General features: G+C 48.4%; 1 protein-coding gene across 1 annotated transcript in view; it reads right to left on the bottom strand.

Annotated features, from left to right (window-relative positions):
* Window positions 1-18,293, bottom strand: part of CBFA2T2 (CBFA2/RUNX1 translocation partner 2) — a 57,688-nt gene extending 39,395 nt beyond the window's left edge. The window contains exon 1 of the mRNA XM_027693867.1: window positions 18,226-18,293. Within this exon, the coding sequence (XP_027549668.1) occupies window positions 18,226-18,253 (28 nt within the window). The 5' untranslated portion in view covers window positions 18,254-18,293. The remainder of the gene's footprint in view (window positions 1-18,225) is intronic.
* Between the last annotated feature and the right edge of the window lie 393 nt (window positions 18,294-18,686).

The following is an 18,686-nucleotide window of genomic DNA, read 5'->3' as shown; positions in this document are numbered from 1 at the left end:
TAACTGGAATCTGATGGAAACCAATTGGGATCCTCCTACTCCTCCAGGCTCAGGTCTGGCAGGAAAGTCAAACATTTTATTGCCTTCTTTATGCCTTACAAGTCAGTGGAGCCAAGAAGGGACTGCTCCCTTTGAAGGGATGCTGGTGGGGTTGCAGGGGAGACTGGCTGACTTGAGTTCAAGCTCAGCAGACAAACGTGAAACCCCCCCCAAAACAGAGATTAGACCTCTCCATTTTTGGCAAATATATCACATTTAACAAACATCCTCTTTTCAATACATCCATTATTTGAATTAGCACATGGGAGATTATGTTAACAAGCTTAATTTGTCATAGAATCATAGAACGGTTTTGGGTTGGAAGGGACCTTGAAACTCATCTCATTCCACCTCCTGCCATGGGCAGAGACACCTTCCACTAGATCAGGTTGTTCCAAGCCCCATCCAACCTCAACACCCTCACAGGGAAGAGTTTCTTCCCAATATCCCATCTAACCCTGTCCTCTGTCAGTTTAAAGCCATTCCCCCTTGTCCTGTCACTCCAGGCCTGTGTCCAACATCCCTCTCCAGCTCTCTTGGAGCCCCTTTAGGCACTGGAAGGGACTCTAAGGTCTTCCTGGACCTTCTCTTTTCCAGGCTGAACACCCCCAGCTCTCTCAGCCTGTCTCCAGAGCAGAGAGGCTCCATCCCTCAAGGAAATCTAATTACATTGCCTCCTTCAGGAGTGAACATAAGCAGTGTTTGGCTTTTGTGCCATTTCAATACTGCCCAGAGAATGGAAAAACCATATTAAAAGTTGGTCTTAACTAAGCTGGTAGAATTTTACACCCAGAACAACTACAAACAGACCTTGCAAAAAAAACCCAACAAACAACCAAAAACCAAAACCCAGGGCAACAATGGTGCAACAAGGAACCAGGCACAATTTAAGGAAGTTACTGAAATTTTACTTCTGGACACCTATTAAGGAGGGGGGGGACACACGTCACCTAAGCAGACCCTGCCTTATTCCTGTGACCATAATGTAAAGAAAAACCAGGCAGTAACTGACATCCTGTCCAAAAACATCCCCCCTAAAACAACCAACCAATTCCTAAATCTAACACTCTTGCTCTGATTAGAAATTCAAGCTTCTGTAGCTGTCATGGGTATTTAAACGAAACACAAAAATATGGAAAAAATGAGTAATCCTATTTGGAGAGAGTAAAATCCAGCCTGCAGAGGATTAATTCTAGTCCAACAGCTCTGCAGCTTGACAGTATTTTCCAGATCAATAGCAGTGCCGTTTGATTACACAGATTTGTTAAAATACACACATCCACTCCCCTCCAATTGTCATTTCAGTGATGTTCATCTTTAAGTGCCCAACACCCCGATCAGGATCATTCCTGGCATGGGAAGCTGTGCTGATGGAGCTCTGCTGCAGCTCTCAGGCACCTCTCTACAATTTTGGAAAACCCAATTACCTGCCTGGATCCGACACTTTTGCCCAAGTCCTTGCAGGGCCATCCTCTTTAGCACCTGTTTGTGGTGCAGACAAGCTGTGGAAGCAGAAATCCTCCCTTTTGCAGGTGAGAAAATGGGCCTTGAGAGCTGTGTCCTAGATCAGACACCCTACTCTGGGCTCTGAGTACTCCCTACCACCTCCCACATGGAAGATATTTAACAGTGAAGAAAGCACAGCTTAAAGCTTATCAAAGCAGGACTCTTCAGCTGAACTTGTGTTTTGGGCCTTATCCCAGAAAGGACAATCAAAATGTGAGCAAGAAAATGCATGTGATGGATCCCAAGCCCTTTCCCCACAGCAGGGTCATCATGTACCCAGTTTGCTTCCAGCACTTCCCTCCATGGGTGACTTCCCTGCTACAGCCTCTGGCTTTTCCTTCTTTATCTTGGGCTCCTTTAACAGAAGCCTCTTTCCCAATTTCATCCCAAGTTTCCCTCCCCTCCAGTCCCTGGGACTGCTCATCTCTGAGGGCTGCAGGGGCTCTGCTCCTTGCCTGGTCCTTCAGAAGAGGAAGGTGGTACCTCCCCACCACACAGCCACCAAAAGGGGGGTCTTTTCCTCATTAATTAGTTGTCACTAACCTTGATTAAAAATATCCCAATTTCTCACCCAAACCACAGCCTGCCCATAAGTCGCTTTAAAAAAATAAAATCCTCAGCTGTTTTGTTCATTAAACCCAGTAAAACCACCAGCAGCCCAGGATTTTAAGGAGGGCTTCCCAGCAGCATCCCAGTTTGTTGGCTTTGCAGGTTTAGCACTGAACAGGATTCCCTTCCTTCCAGCCTCAAAGAACCACAAATCCCCCCCACTCCCAGTTTAAAACGTGCTTTTTTAGGGTAGGTTGTTTTTTTTTTTTAAAATTCATTTTTCAACCATTGCTCTTTGCACAGCCCATCCTTGCCAGCTCCCTCTCCTGCTTTCCCGCTGACCCTCTGGACCTAACGCTGGGTTTGGGAAAGGAGGGGGGGTGAGGGGAAAAAAAAGGAAAAAGAAAAAAAAAAAAGAAACAACCCAGCACAGCCCTTTGCGCCTGGCCCGGCATTCCAGCGCTCCGCTCCCGGCTCCACCAAGTCTGATTTAGTAGCACTGCTGGGAGCTATTAGTTTACGAAAGAACCCAGCACGCCCACCCAGGCACAGGCGGCTGCGAGAGGCTCCCCTTACACCGCTGCCATGTGCCTCCCATCCTGCCCGGGGCTCTCGGAAAGGTTGTGGTTTGGCTCGGGGCAGGGAGCCAAGGGAAAACCAGGCGGGCGGCGAGCGAGGGGAGCGCAGAGGTCAGGAGGAGAGGGCTGGATATCGTCCACATCCCGGTGCTGCCGCGGGAGAAACGATTCATTAATGGGACGCTTATTAAGAGAGTTCAGCCTCCATCCAGACCTTCCTTTTATCCTGCCCGTTGTTGCTCCTTGTTTCCATGGTCTGTAACCACTTCTTCCTTTTAGCCTCTTTTTTCGCCTTATTTTCGCTTCCTTTCTCCACACTCTGCTCCCACCATCTCCCAGCCTCTCACCTGTCTCCATCCCTTCCCCAACCGCACAGAGATTCCCCAGCATTCCCAACAGCTGATCCTGAAGATCAGCACACTCATCCCGACCCAGTGTAAGTCCACAGCATCTGCCGAGCAAGCTCAGCCACCTGCCCAGGACCTACCTGTTCTTGCTACCTACCCAGAGATAAAGCATACCTCAGCCTCCCAAAAACACACAGCCTGGTCTCCTAATAGCTGCCAGCTCACTATCCCAAAATGCCTGGTTTGGATGTAGCTGAGAGTTAACTCCCCAAAACTGAAGATCAGCTCTGCAGTGGAAGATGCAGGGGGAAAGGCAAGGAGAAAACAAGCAGTGAAGCATCATTTTTGGAATCATCAGGGGTTTTGAGATTCTCCAACTGGCTTTTATTAGGATTGCATCCATATTTTGGTGCCTAAAGGGGAAAAAATAAAGGGAAGGACTCATTTCCAGAGGTGCAGAGCAACCAGCAGGTTTCCTTCCGTGCCTCTGGAGCGCTTGGATGCAGCTCAAGGAGGAGCAGGCACAGTGAACGAGGACCTGAAATTTTATTACCTTCCTCTCCTGACGGAAGCAGAGCCTATTTGCAGATTTACAGCTCGTGTTAACAGGAAATTCACATTTACAAGTTTCCTGGAAAAAAAAGGCAGCATTCCTGTCCTACGCGATAGCTCGGTGGGGACACTGACTCACGGGGGAGTTCTCAGATGGGTATGAGAGGCAGGAACAAGTTTTAGCCATGTAAAACATCCAGACAAAAAGATAAAGCTATGAAAAAAAAATAAAAAATTGAAGGCCAGAAAGAAAACAGTAATTCAGCAATTTGGTGGAAAATACACAGCAAGACAGCATAGCCACGTCTGGAAAAATACTTCTGCAGCATCTGGGATTCACACTTCAAAGAAGCAAAAGAATTTTAAGAGGATGAAAAGCCATATTCTGGCTAACATGAATTTTTCTCCTCTGGTCCAACTCTCTTGTCATTCCCATTACACTGTTCCTCCAAGAGTCACAGCCAAGCTCAGCCCAGGATCCCACTGGAGTGGGCCCTTCCCTCTCCACAAGGGCACACATGGGACCATAATGGTGTCTGGTGGTGCTGCTGGATGCACCAGGACCTGCCAGGATCCACCAGGATCCACCCTTCCCCCTGAACTCACCCCCAGATCAAGCTGAGGGCACCATTTACTGCCTTCAGCAAGCAGGAGCCCTGGGCCTAAACAGCCCTACCTTGTGAAACCTGGACTTAAAATCATCTCCTTCCATATGGCTATTAAAAAAAACACCAAAACCAAACAAAAAACCCCAATATTCTTTCCAGAATTACACAAAACAAGAAGACATCAGGACAGCCAAAGGTCAAGCAGCCAGTGCTCTACCAGGATGCCAAAGACCGGACTCAAATCAGTAAATATTTATTCAAACCATGCTGTATAATTTAGTAAAGACAAATATGGAGCGCCTAAGGGTCGTTTCTGATCTCCTGAGAACATTCTGGTCCCAAGGAAAGTCTTAACAAATGGACATTTTCCAAGAGAAGAATGACTCAATCAAAAGACCCTTCTGAAACAACCTTATTTAACAAAACATAACAGGTACAGAAAATCAGGTCTCAGAAAACCACAGCCACCTTCTCCCGAGAGAAACAGCTGAGCAAGACCAGGCTGACAGAGCACTCGACCCACCCACCTTGATAAATCCTCTCAGGATTTAACATGCAGAAGCTTGGGGCAACCCAGCTGAAGAGGGAACTCACAACTGCTGCCTCAGGTCCCTCCAACAGCACCCCAGCTGTTCCCAACCCTTCCAGCCATAGCTGCCCCAGCACAGCTTTAGGGTGACCCACCTCACCCAGAGCTGCCCATCTCCACTCACTCCCCGGGTGTCCAAGCTCCTTCCACATCAACCCAGCAGCACTAACAACAAAACTCCCCGTGGAGTCAGAGAGATGGGGAGCAGAGAGTCATGCAAAGTTCCCAAAACTTATTTTTCCACCCTGAGTCCTTAGCAGGGAACCATTTCTAAGGAGCTGCCTGCCCTGGATCCAAGCGTTTCACACCCAGGTGCCACCGTCCCTGTGCAAGGGGATGGAAGCTCAAAGAGAAGATTTTGCAACAGGCTGAAAGCAGCGTTTGCTGAGAGTGTCACATCAAAGAAGTCAGGTATCTCCTACCCCACACACCGGTTGTACATGTTCAGACAACTTCAAGAGCCAGAAGAAGCCAACCATCTGCATGTTGAAGTTAATTAACATACACAGAAAAGAAACCAAACCTCAGATTTACTAAACTTGAAACTTCAGAAGTCATCAAAATCTTGATTTTTCTACACCTTAAGTTATTAAAAAAATTCCTGGGGGGAGGAACAAGAGAGAAACATCTTAATTTAAGAAAACAGCAATAAAAACCTGAAGTAGGAGATGAAAAAGAGAGATTCACCAGCAAAGCTTCTCCGAAGCGGGGTAGGAGTCGATGGCAGGGGCGGTTAAACAGCAGCGTTCTGGAGAGAGCTGATTTGATTTGGCTGTTGCTACTGAGAGAAAAACCCAAAAAACTAAAACAGCTTGAGCATACATCTACTTCCTCTTCATTTCATTAATTCTACCCAGAGCCGTGGCTGAGGTGAAGCCAAGTTTATTGCCTGTGATCCTGCTTTGGGGTGTCCTCTGCCCAGGTGAACGAGCACCTCCAGGGCTGCTCTTAACTCTTCCCAGCTGTGTTTTGCTGGACGGCTCCACCTGCTCCTGCAGATGGAGCAGCTGCAGTTAAAGGCAAACACCTGGCTGGGCACAGCCCTGCCCCGTGTTGCAGGGGGAGATCAGAGTTACAGCAGCTCCTGCCTCACTTAAGGCCCTATCAGTATTTAGGTTGTAAATGCCGTGTTTGTGGTTAATAATCTGCCTGCTTTGAGCCCGTGGAACCTAAAAAGCTCAGCTGGGCAGCTTTTCAACAAAAACGAGCCCCTGAAGGTGTGGAAGATGAGTGACAGATCCACCACTGGTCCTGCTCAGAGCAGACCACCAGGAGATGCCCCAGCTGTTGGACACTCACGACCAGTTGCACCCCTCACACAACAGCTTTGGGTGGCACCAACCCCACCAGCACAACAGCTGCAGCTGTGCCCAGGCATCCTGATGGGTTCCAGGCTGGCAGGATGCTCCAGTTGGGATAGGGGAAGGAAGACCACCCTGCTGTTCACTGCTGACATCTGACCCAATGCTCCAAGCTACAGCCTGAGTACTTGGGATTTTACTTCTCCAGAAAAATAGATGACAAACGCTTATCCTATAGGGAATGTCGTTATCAGCAGAGCAAGAGAAGTACTAAAACTGTTTTTTGAGGGATTTTTACAGCAGTCATGTCAAATAACACCTCTCTTCAGGTTAAAACTGCAGCCTGGGCAGGCTTCTAGTCCAACAGTTCATTCTTCTTGGAGACTCCTCACCACAAAGCAGCAGTGTAATACATCTGTCAGGTTAGCAGTGCTGCTTCAGCATTTCTCTGCACCATTTTCCTGCAGGTCCTTGGTCAATGATGGCAATATTTATATTAGGAACACAAAAGTATGTAACTATGTGTCTACAGGCTGTAGAGGCAGATAGTGCACTGAAAAAACCTGCAAACCCACTTCCCAATCGGCTCCAAATGTCTGGAAGCTACAGCATCAGTTGAAGAAGCTATTTGTTACTTAGCAGTGATTTTTAGATGACTTGAACTGAATTCAGCCTTGTAGTCATACCAGGGAAAAAAAAAATCCATGAGATCTGCTCGAGGCCAGGCTGGACTGGGCTCTGAGCAATCAGGTCTAGTGGAAGGTGTCCCTGCCCATGGCAGGGGCCTGGAATGGGATGAGTTTTAAGATCCCTTCCAACCCAAACCGTTCTGTGATTCTACATAATAAACTTTTGGGAAAAAAAGGAGATAATTTGAGGGTTACATTAGATCTTGCAAAGCCAAACTGACAGGAATTAGTTCCAGAAAGCCTGCAGGGTCAGCTTCTATTGACTGTGGAACATCCTTATGCAAATCGAAAGGCTTTCCTGCCTGCTTGTTTCAGCACATGGAAAAGCTGCAAGTTCACTCCCTCAGGTTCATGCACACGACAGAGGCTGTTAAATGCCAGGACAAGTCTCAGAGATGGGATGTTTGAATGGCAGGAAGTGCTGGAGGTGCAGCCTGCTACAATTCTTCTGTGTGTTCAGGAGTCAAGTCAAATCAAGCAGACATTTGTAAAAGCTCCTCTTGGGTCCCTTTTCCAAACACCTGCATCCCTGTGTCTCCTGGGTACTGGGCCTCTCCCCTTTCTCAGCACATCTCTGCAGGCAGGAAAAGTTCATTAGGAAAGTGGAGTGTGGCTGTCTTCCTCACCCATGCAGAACAGCTAATCCCAAAAGGATAATCCAGCTTTAATGAGGAAACTATAGGAATTCTGCTAAAGCATATAAATTTTATTAAAGCCCTACTACAACATTCCTTAGTCTCTGAGACTGGACGAGCAGCCTCTGAAATGAATTTTGCATGTGCCTGTCTCAAGCTGTGGAAGGTTAACACGTGGCAGGGAGAGCAAACTGCTCTCTCTTGTTTGCAAGACACCATAAAATCTGTAACAGCACTGGAGACACACTTCCCATGCCTGCAGACATCTGCGTGCCACCCTTCCAACAAAATGCCTCATCCTCTGCCTGCCGGAGGAGCCAGAGGACATCACAGTCTCCAGCTCATCCAGCTCCATCTCTTCAACTCACAGCACATTTCCCAAAGTGGGAATGGCCATGATAGGGCTGACCTGTCCCCAGACAGTGGATCAAAAGCTCCAGCTGATTTCATACAGCCCAGTGAAGAGCTGGGAGATGGCAGGAACTGAGTCAAAGCCAATCTGTGTTGGAGTGCGGCTGGTGAGCTCCAAGATGAACCTTCTAGCCTCTGCCAAACTGGGAATCTCTGTCAGGTTTTGTATTAAAAAAAACCATTAGATTTGAAAACAATTCCTCATTACAACTTAGGTGTAGAAATCCACTCTGTGCCTGTTGTAGAGAAATCCTCAGACACTTTTTTTCCTGACCTCACAAGACCTTGCTCCAGCACCAGAGAAGAACCCGGTGAATTGACATTTCAACACTTTCTTTTACCCTCAAGTACAAACACACAACTGCTGAGAAAGAACAGTGATGCTCTGACCTGACACAGCCAGTCGTGTCGAGGGATAATTCCTGCACTGTATCAGTGACTGGAATTACCAGAGCTTTGCCAACAGCTTAATGAGATGGAAACTCACGCTCCCACTGCCAGAATTTGTTTGTTGGGCTATAAACTATTTGGATGCCCTGAATATTTTGCTTCTGTGTTATAAAACAGGTGTGAAGAGGTGCGTCTCCATTCAGGGAGCTGCTGCTGGGAGCAGCACAGCCATTTGGAAGGGATCATCAGTGACAGATTGAGATTCCTGGTGTGCTGCACGTGCACAGGGAGATCTGTCCACTGGCTCCTCCTCGCCTTGGCTTTCACCAAAAGGGGCTCTGGAAACTGAGGCAATTCTTATGGACATGTACACAAGAAAAAGCAGAGATCCTGTGCCAGCCAAACCATCTTGTTTGGTACCTGTGAAACCAAAGGCAACAATTCCTGCATGCACAAGATCCTAGTCTTTGATGCTCAACTGTCCTTACACCACCAGGATAGTCCTCAGCACTGATGGAGGAACAAGGAGATGTGGTGAACAATGATCAGGAGAAGTGATGAAGTCTACAAATGTGGTTTTTTTGTGAGTGTATTTCACCATAAAAATATAACAAATTTCATTTCATTAACTTTATCTCAAACTTAGCTTTCTTAATTAGAGGCATAGGGCTCGAGGGAAACTGCTGTAATTATTAAATGGGAAATAAAACCTGATGAACACAGTAGCTGCAGGGACTGAAGACTTTACATTTAAATTAAACTCATAGCAGCCTAAAATCTAAGATCTAAAAATCACCTGCTCAACAGTCTGTGGGCTCTGATAGTTATTTACCCATTCACATGCACAAAGAGGTTTTATTTTCCCTCACTACACGGGGGGGAAAAAAAAGGTTTGTTCAATGAGACAAATATATTCAAGAAGAAAATGGTCAGACAAGTGCCTGGGAACATTTTCAGAGTACTGCTGTGCAAAACCAGTGCAATGACAAGATTCTTCCTAAAAAGATTCCATAAAATTAACTTCTTGGCACAGACAAAGAGGTAAGACTGAGATTTCACAGAAAAAATCATCCCTTGGGAGGAAAAAAGGCCGACCAGTGTATTCTGGAATGTGGAAACTCAGGTGGACCCTGGAGTCAGGTGCTTGCAGCATAGGGGTAAACAAACAGCAGTAAATGGATGCAGGTGATCCACCCAAAATTCCATTTTGTTTGATGTTGATTTGCAGTCCCTGATACCCCACAGTCAGGTTTACAAGCTGTGAACACACCACGGCGTGTTTCTGTAAATTCTTGCTGCCCTTTTCTGGGAACAACTGCAGAGGTGAGAGGTGGCTTGGCTCCCAAGAGATGGATGCACAGATGAGAGCAGAGAACAGGCCAAGGATCTGTTCCTGCCCCTGTGCTTCTCCATCCCACAGCCCTAAACCATTCCAGCTCTGTGAAGGTCCTGGGGATGCCCTCCCAGATCTGCTAAACTAGTTTGCTTCAGGGTTGCCACAAGTTTGCCCAATATTTTTCTGGAAACCGTCCTCAAGATCGCTGCCTTTTCTCTCCATTTCTAAGCAGATCTAGCAAAAAACCCCAACCAACACAGAATGACAGAATTATCAAAGTTGGAAGAGACCTTCAAGATCATCTAGTCCAACTGTCAACTCAACACCACCATTATCACCCCTAAACCACATCCCCAGGTGCCTCTTGAACACTTCCAGAGACAGTGACTTCACTACCTCCCTGGGCAACTTCTTCCAATGCCTGACCACTCTTTCAGTGAAATATCTTTTGTAATATCTAATCTAAACCTCCTCTGGTGCAACTTGATGCCATTTCCTCTCGTCCTTTCACAACCTCCTTTCAAGGAGTTGTAGAGAGTGAAAAGTCTAACTGGTTCAGGGAAGTGGAGGGCTCCATAATAAGGATGTCAAATTTAACACAATTTCCATCTATGAATAGGGAGAAGAAGGGATTAGGGAAAAAAGGGAGCTAGAAACCTGGATGCATCTGCTTGTGCACACACCCAACCCTGGCACAAGCACGGACACACACACAGAAACGTGCCCAGGTGCAAACAGGAGGAAGGTGTTTATGTGACACAAGCGACCTCAAGCTAAACTCAAAGGTTCTTAGTACTTCCTGAGCTGTGATGGTTTAGGAGTGGGAATGCCTCCCTGGAAGAACGTTCCTGAAGGTGGAAGATGACACAGTTTCACGGCACAACGTAAAGTACAGCACGTATCGTTACTCACCACGGAAGGTGATCCATCAGCATCTGTAGTGCGAAGAGGGAAGCAAACAGCAGAAGGAAAGCAAAGTGCTAGAAAGAATTTCTGGCTCGAATTTGGTGCTTTAAATCTCCGTGTGAACACGGGCTGTGCGCTGCAGAACGCCACGCTCACACCGTGAAAGCAAAATGGGTACAAGGCTTCCATCCAACTCGGATTTAATGGCAGAGAAGACAGATCCGCTCTTTGAGAAAAATCCCAATTGTTGATTTCTATTTTGTCTGGCGATGGAGCACAGTATTCCTCCTTCCTTCCTGCCAAAAGCAGTGGAAGTATGATGTACTTTAAAGTAATTACAGTAGCTCATCCCAGAAGTGGCTGCATTTCAAACGAGGTAGGAGATACGCAAGTGGGGAGCGGCTGCTCCCTGATGAATGTTGAACCTGCCTTCAGACCTGGGGATTAAAAGGTGCTCTCCAAAACAAACCACCACACTTGCTTCCAAATTACCTGTCCAATTTGTCTCCCTTTGGTCTGTCTAACCCTGCTGCAGCTCCATGCTATGGCTGGCAAATCCAGGGCAGCATGGCCCAACGTGGCATCCATGGGCAGGAGCTGCCTTCCTACAAAGAGGCTTGCCTTAATCAAGTTTGGTTTTTTTTTTCAATTGGTGTCTCTCTGATTCCTCAGTAAAACTGGCAAACATTTGGCTGTGCCAACCCAGTACCCCTCTAAACGTTGCAGTATGCCTGGAAATGTTCAGTGTTCTCATTATCGGGAGAACAGCCATAATTATCCAAATAAAACTATTACTATACTGAGCCGTGGATCATAAATAGAACTTAATGGATTTTATTACATCCCAGGAAGCAAGAGCTACAGAAGGGAAAGTATTGCTAAATGTGCCTTGCTACTACCTATCAATTTCTCCTCAACACTCAGCACTTAAGAAGTACCCAAAGAAACACACTGCTCCCACTGCATAACTATTGCAAATTCCCCTCTGAGCTCTTCCCCTTCAGCCAGCTCGCAGGGCACATTTCAGCAGCTGAAAATTAAAGGGTCACAATATTGAGCCTTCAGGTATCAAGTTCACAATGGAAATAGCAGCTGACACAGAAAGGGCTCCGCTGAGCCCGATGGTGATAATTCTGTTGCCTCGGAGCTGGAAGCAGCTCCCTTACACAAAGTTTGTTATTTAACTCAGCGAGAAATGAAAGAAAATGCCACAGCCGTGGATTTATTCCTTACACAGCCTCTTGCAAATCACAATCCAAACTGGAGACAGGCTAACAGTGAGAGTCTTTAACTCTGGCTGCAGCATCCTCTTAAATCCAAACAGCTCCCTGTCAAGTGCTGGTGAATGCAGTGATGTTCATCCTTCAAGCCCCTGCAAGCTCTTCTACTGGAGCCCAACTTCCAGAAAACTTCACAGGTGACAAACACAGCTAGATGCCTCCAGTCCAACAGCAAGTGATGATAAATCCGGGATGTCCAACAGCCACTGGCCTCATGGAGAAGGGCAGGAACAAGAAGGGCTTGTGTGGGGCCCTGGGAAGCCAGCCAGGTATGCCTGCTTCCCATTTGCCCCTCCTCACATCACCCAGGAAGAGCCATCTTGCCACCCCTGGGGACTTCCCAGCTGGCCCTGCTTGGAGATGACAGCCCAGGCCTGCTGCTGTCTCCCAAACATGCATTTACTCTCCTGAGAGCCTCCCACGTCTTATCTGGCTGCCTTATCTGGCTGGCTGTTCCCAAAGGTCGGTCGCCAAGTCCAGCTAAAACCACTTTAAGCTCTTTTAGGCCAACAATTCCTGAAATTTTGGCAGGGGAGCAGGGAAGGCAGAGCCCCATGGCAGGGTCCCCCGACAGGGTCCCCCCTCGCTGTCCTGCCAGGATGGGTGTGGAAAGCACCTCCTGCACCCCACTCTGGAGATGCTGTAAACAGGACCTGGCACGGGAATGGATGTAGAGTTTACAGAGATGCCTTGCTTCAAGCAAATTTGCCTCTCAACACATGGCCAAACTCTCACGCAATAAATTAACTATTTGGCAGCCACCGAACTAGCGCTGGAGCCAAACCAATTAGGGTTTAATGTGATCCCAATTTCCTATTTCTGAGACGGGGGTCGGGGAGGCGGGGGGGGGGGGGAGAAGGGGGAAGAGAAGGGAGGGAGGGAGAGCAAAGTAAATCCCCTCCTGGTTTATAAATCCTTGCCAGTCATCCCAGATAAACCTGTCACCCGGAGCTCTAAATCTGTATTTGCACTCGCGTGCTCCGAGGGACACGATGGGAAAAAGGCGCGTCGGACGCAGCCAGGCTGACTCCCCACATGTGTTTTCCATACTTGGGAAATTCAATCATTTAAAAAATATTTACCAAGCTTTGTCTTTAATTAGAAAAACATGACGACGGATAAGGCGAGTTATTGTTTCTAAACTAAGAAATGTCAAGAGATCCTCGTGATGTCAGAGGATGAACCCCCATCACCGACCCGCGGACGCGCTGCCGGGGCCGCAAAAGTTCCGAAGGGTTTTTTTTTTTCCATCTCCCCTCAAAGTTCAGCCCTTCACAGTCACAATTCAACAGTGGCTTCTTGGCCCCCAACAAAGTTAGTCAGGGAGGAGGAGGGGAGGATCCTGCAGAATTTCTGCTAAACGGGGTGTTTTAATGCAAACGAGTTTGCACAACAGGGGAGGAACAGAGGAGCCATTTGACTCCTTTGTGCTTTAACATCCTGACTCTGGTACCTCCCCTGCACAAGCAATTACCTGCCCTCACCTAAGATAAGCAAATTAATCTCACCTGCACCTGGAAATGCCGCAGGCTGAGATATCCCCAGCCTTTAAAGAGGTGTTAAATTAAGTTTCTGCTTAGCCAAGACCCAGGAAAATGCTTGCTGTCAGCCACAAAATATTACAGCCCACAACGCTCCCCTAAGAAAAGGAAGCTGTCCGCGCTCCAGGCGGACAACCACGAGCTCTGCCTGCCCAGGACCACGTGTGACCACACAGCTGTACCCCACACCACAGCCCCTCTTTGATCAAACACCTCCAGCCAGATCCGGAGAGGCTCCGCAGGCAGGATGCACAGCTTAGAGGCACAAAGCAAATATTTGCTGGCTAACAAACAGGAGATAGCCGGGATGTAATGAGTTATCAGGCTCATCTGTGTGCTCACCACTCCTGTACAGGTGACTGAGGAGGCTTTGCTGGCCAGGTGGGCGTCAGGCAGGGTCCCTGGACTGGCTCCTCAGCGCTGCCAAGCTGCTGCCTGCCACCAGCCCAGTCCCACCGGTGCCAGTGCTCAACCCGACCATCCCTCACTAGTCCTTAGCCAGACCACCCTACCCTCACATACAGCCTTCCTGTTTCCTTTCCTTTAGGATTTGGAACCTCCTGTCACCTCCTGTTAGAAAAGGCGGGATAAAACACTCAGTTTTATATCACCTGGGAGTGACCCAGGTGAAATACTCGGAGGAACTTCCTGCTACAGCAACCAGGTGCACTGGAGATCACGAGGATTAAAAAATACAGATAACCAGGAAGAAGCTGGTATTGATGTGAACAAACCAGTGTGTCCATCAAGTCCACTTGGGGAAAAGCAGTAGTAAGTTTGCAAGCATTCACTAAGTATTTGTCTGATTATTTTATTTCTACAGAAAAACAGGCTAATGCTATGTTTTCCATTCAAAACCATACCTGTAATGACAGAATTCTCTAATATTTTTGAAATATTTTTCAACAAGCTTCAAAGTGTCACCTGTGGACCTAAAGTCAAGCCAAGAGCATGCCATTTATCTTCTGAAAATACCCCTGGCAACCCAAGGCCAAGGGCTATTAGCAACAACTATCTTAAATACCAACATAAATCTACACTGGAGAAAAACCCTGCCTGAACAGTCTGATCCTTTAAGTTACACCAAGACTGCAAAGCATGTCCTTGAGGAAAATATATGTGCAGATTCTGACCTCAAAGTCCAATTGCCAGAAAAGTTACTACCTGTAGAATTAGTACTGCTCTCTCTAGAAAAACATGAAATGGAGTAAAGGCTGTTTTAGCTGAGCTCTAAGGTCAGGGTCGATTAACTTGGAGTGCACAAATACAGCCAAAATGATGTCCAGGACACCTCTGCAGCTGAATCAAACATGTGGGATGTGGCAGGGAGAGATGGGAAGGTGACAGGGACACAGGAGAAGTTTTATGCCCCAGGCACTGGCTGCCCAAGTGCCCTCAGAAGGTGGTTTTCAGTTTGGAAGAGTTCCTGGTAAACTCCCTGTTTGGGTGGAAACCCTTCCCCTGGGACTTTCTACATCAGACTGGGAGAGACAGATTCACTCCTCACCTTTGTGAGTTTTACAGCCACCTCCTTCCTCTGAAGGGGAAGGGTTTACCTCTGATCCTTGCCAGCAAAAATGAAACCCCAGCAGTCCTCCCCCCATCCCCAGTGGTTCATGGCAGCCTCTCCAGGTTGCTGTGATGCCTTGGCAGCTCAGGCCAATGGAAAGGACTCAACTCACTGTTCCACTCCAGTCCTGCCTTTAACAGAGTCAACTCCATGAGCTCTACCTGGAGTACAAGCTCTTTTCTATCCTCAGAGAAGCTGCAAATCAAAAAACTCTTTTTTCTTTTCTCTGACTGCTTTAAAAAGTGAATTTATTTCACTCTCCTGACCACTGGCACAAGGGAAGAGCAACACCTTAAGCCTTTTATTTTACAACATATGAAACTCAAGACTAAGTCCCCAAATGATCCATTTTAATTTTTGCCCATTGGAAATATCTATGTAAGAAAAGCATATTCATGAGAGTCATTGTGTGCCTTAAACTAATATGGAACATCCCAAAGTTTCAAAGCAGTCCTACATTTCTTCTTTCTTTCCCCATTATTAGTTTCACACTGAGCACTGATCCATTTCTCTGTAACACACGCCCAAAGAAATCAAAAACCTCCTGACATTGCCAGGATCTGTGTTTATAATACAGCAGAAATCACTAGGCAGATAACCAAGGCAAGACAGATAATTTGTGCTTATAAAAGTTAGGAGTCTACAGCTGATTATTCACTTTCTTGAGACCAAAGATAAAAGCCAACAGTGTTCTTGGGCAGACACCAGGCCCAAGAACTAAGTGATGTCTTGTGCCAGCATTCAGCCCATCCAATAGCTGGCAGAGACACTTTCCACTAAATCAGGTTGCTCCAAGCCCCATCCAACCTGGCCTTGGACACTTCCAGGGATGGGGCAGCCACAGCTTCTCTGGGCAACCTGTGCCAGGGCCTCCCCACCCTCCCAGGGAAGGATTTCTTCCCAATATCACGTTGCAAAACTGAGCAGCCACATATACATCCAGACGTTCCTGCCACAATCCAATAAAACATTCAAACCTCTTGCCCAGTGTTGCAGAAAGTGTCACAGCTGAGAGAAGAACCAGTTTGACACACCCACCCTGGAGCTATGATTGAGGGACAAAATCCCTGTCTCCGTTAGCTTCAATTATTTTTAGCAGGATTTCAAAGGTCTGTCTCTCCTCCCAGTGCTCAGTCTAAGAGAAACAGGAAATCTGACCAGTCTCTATATACATCATCAGGATGCACCATGAGCAGACACACTGGGTGGCATTTGTTTCATCTAAGTCCTCACTGCCAAAGCCTAAGCCAGCTCCTGAACTCCCCTTGCAGTCAATGAAAAAGCCCAGGCACCTCCAGTGTGTCATTTGTCTCATCCAAAGAGACGTGTCCATGACTGGAGAGAGGAATCACCCTCAGAAGCGCCTGTTTCTCCGATGTGACTTCAGAGGGAGCTTGGAGAAGGATCAGGCACAGAGGGCTGACTTTGGATAGCGAGGTTAAAGCAGATGATCTCACCCGAGTTCCTTCTGCGGGGCCTTTCCTTCAAGGCTGACAAAATGAAGAGCCCTCCCTGGCAGCCAGGTTAGGAGCCGGGTTCCAGGGCTCTCCAGATCCACGTGGATGTGGCACAGCTTGCCCACTGCTGTGCCCTCCTCCTGCCACAGCCACCTGGGCCCCCGGCTGCGTCAAGTCCACATGCTCTGACAGACTAATATTGTAACTGCCTTGAGGGGTAACAACCTCATCCCAAACGTCTCCACACACCTTGCACAAAGCAGCACAATAAAGTATAAAACCACCCTCTGCAACTTCTGTAACTTGGTAATTCCTTCTCCATATTGAGAATGCAGCTCCCAGAGTGGTTTCCACATTAGCATCAGTAACTATCTTATGTTGCTTCCCTATGAGCAATCACACTTGGTTTTAAAATTCCTTCATTTCCTGAGCTTTAGGATGTGCTTTTAACCGCTTTTCTTCCTTCCCTGACCTATGACTTATCCACAGAGTCATCCTGAGGCTGTGATCCAGCCTGTGCATAAATGGCCCATCCAGGCTGTCAGCCTGGACAGCCACTGCCCACAGACACCACGGCTCTGTCCGGCACCTCACTCCTCATCCTGGGACAGCTCACCCTCCATTCCAAATTGTGGATAAACAATATGGATACATATGTGGATAAACAATAAACAGATGAGGAAAACGCTCAGGAGGCTGAGATGGTGAGAGGCACAGACTGACCGTGCACTGTGCTACTTGGCAGCAGCACCAACCTCGTGGCTTTCAGAGAGCACAGACCTGGCAACAGACCTCCTGCTCTGGGAAATTAAGGAAAATGGAGCTGGAGATATTCACCTTCCCTGCTCCAGGCAGGAGAGGATGCTGCAAGGGACAGGATTCATGTACGTGGAATTCCCCCACACACAGGTCACTGCCCATCCGAGTGCCTTTGGATGGTGGAAGCGAAAACACTCGTGTCTCAGCTCTGCCGTGGATATTTGACTGTGGCATGACCCACTGGGACATGGACGTGCTTTAGGGGTGGGCTTGGAAAGTGGGAAGCGCCAGGAAGGGAGCAAAACCACTTTGGTCACAACACCTGAGATCTGGCACTGCCAAAACTCCCAGCCTGCGATGGTGACCCCTGTTCCCAGACACCAAACCCCTGTTCCCGGACACCAAACCCCTCCCTGTTCCTGGTCACCAAACCCCTGTTCCGGGCCACCAAACCCCTGTTTCTGGTGACCAAACCCCTGTTCCCGGTCAACAAACCTTTGTTCCTGATCACCAAATCCCTGCTCCAGGACACTAAACCCCTGTTCCCAAACACTAAACCCTTGTTTCCAAACACCAAACCCCGTTCCCAGACACCAAACCTCTGTTCCCGATCACCAACCCCCTGTTCCTGAACACCAAATCCCTTTTCCCGAACACCAAACCTCTGTTCCCAAACACCAAACCCCTGTTCCCGAACACCAAACCCTGATCCCAGACACCAAATCCCTGTTCCCGGACACCAAACCCCTATTCCCGGTCACCAGATCCCTATTCCCGGTCACCAGATCCCTATTCCCGGCCACCAAACCCCTGTTCCTGAACACCATACCTCTATTCCCGGCCACCAAACCCCTGTTCCCGGCCAGCAAACCTCCGTTCCCAACCACCAAACCCCTATTCCCGGTCACCAAATCTCTTTTCCTGGCCACCCATCCAGCCTGGAAACTGAACACAAACCCATCTGCCGGGCTGGGTTTGCGGGTGGGGGTCCCCGGGGGTTCTCCCCCGAGCAGTACCGAGCACACCCCCGGACCGCACACCCCGGGCAGGTCTGGGTGCGGACCCGCAGCCCCGCTCGGGGGCTCAGCCCCGCTGCCCCCGCCCCGATCGGACCTTCGCCCCCGGCCCAGCGGCGCCTTTCCCGGTCCCCCCCCCTCCCCTTCCCCCGCTCCTGGATCTTACACTGGCCGCTTCCCGGGATCCCCACCATGGCCCGGCTGCTCGGCGCCTCCTCGCCCGGCCCGGCCCTTCCCCGTGACGAGGCGGGGGCGCGGCTTGGGCGGCCCGCCCCGGGAGCCGGGCAGGAAGGGGATGGATGGGGAGGGGAGGTGGGGTGTGTGTCGGTTCAGTGATGGATTTCAGCCTAATTGTGGTGTGTAGCCCCATTCCTCCCTTCCACTGAGGTCTCCCCAGCCCTTCCAAAGGTGTAACAATACCTATACCCAAAAGATGTTAAAATACCTGTGAACACTCCCCCCAAAGATTGTACAGTACCTGTACACCCAAAGGTGTATTGTACCTGTACTCCAAAGGTGTAACAATACCTGTACCCCCAAAGGTGTTACTATTCCTGTACACACAGCCCCAAAGGTGTTACAACACCTGTACACCCTCCAAAGGTGTTACTATACCTGTACACACAC

This window comes from Neopelma chrysocephalum, unplaced genomic scaffold, assembly GCF_003984885.1.
Source record: "Neopelma chrysocephalum unplaced genomic scaffold, ASM398488v2 Primary Assembly neopelma1_94, whole genome shotgun sequence".
NCBI classification, from domain to species: domain Eukaryota; kingdom Metazoa; phylum Chordata; class Aves; order Passeriformes; family Pipridae; genus Neopelma; species Neopelma chrysocephalum.
Note: the sequence above shows the minus strand (reverse complement) of the source record. Positions and strands in the feature narration are given on the sequence as shown.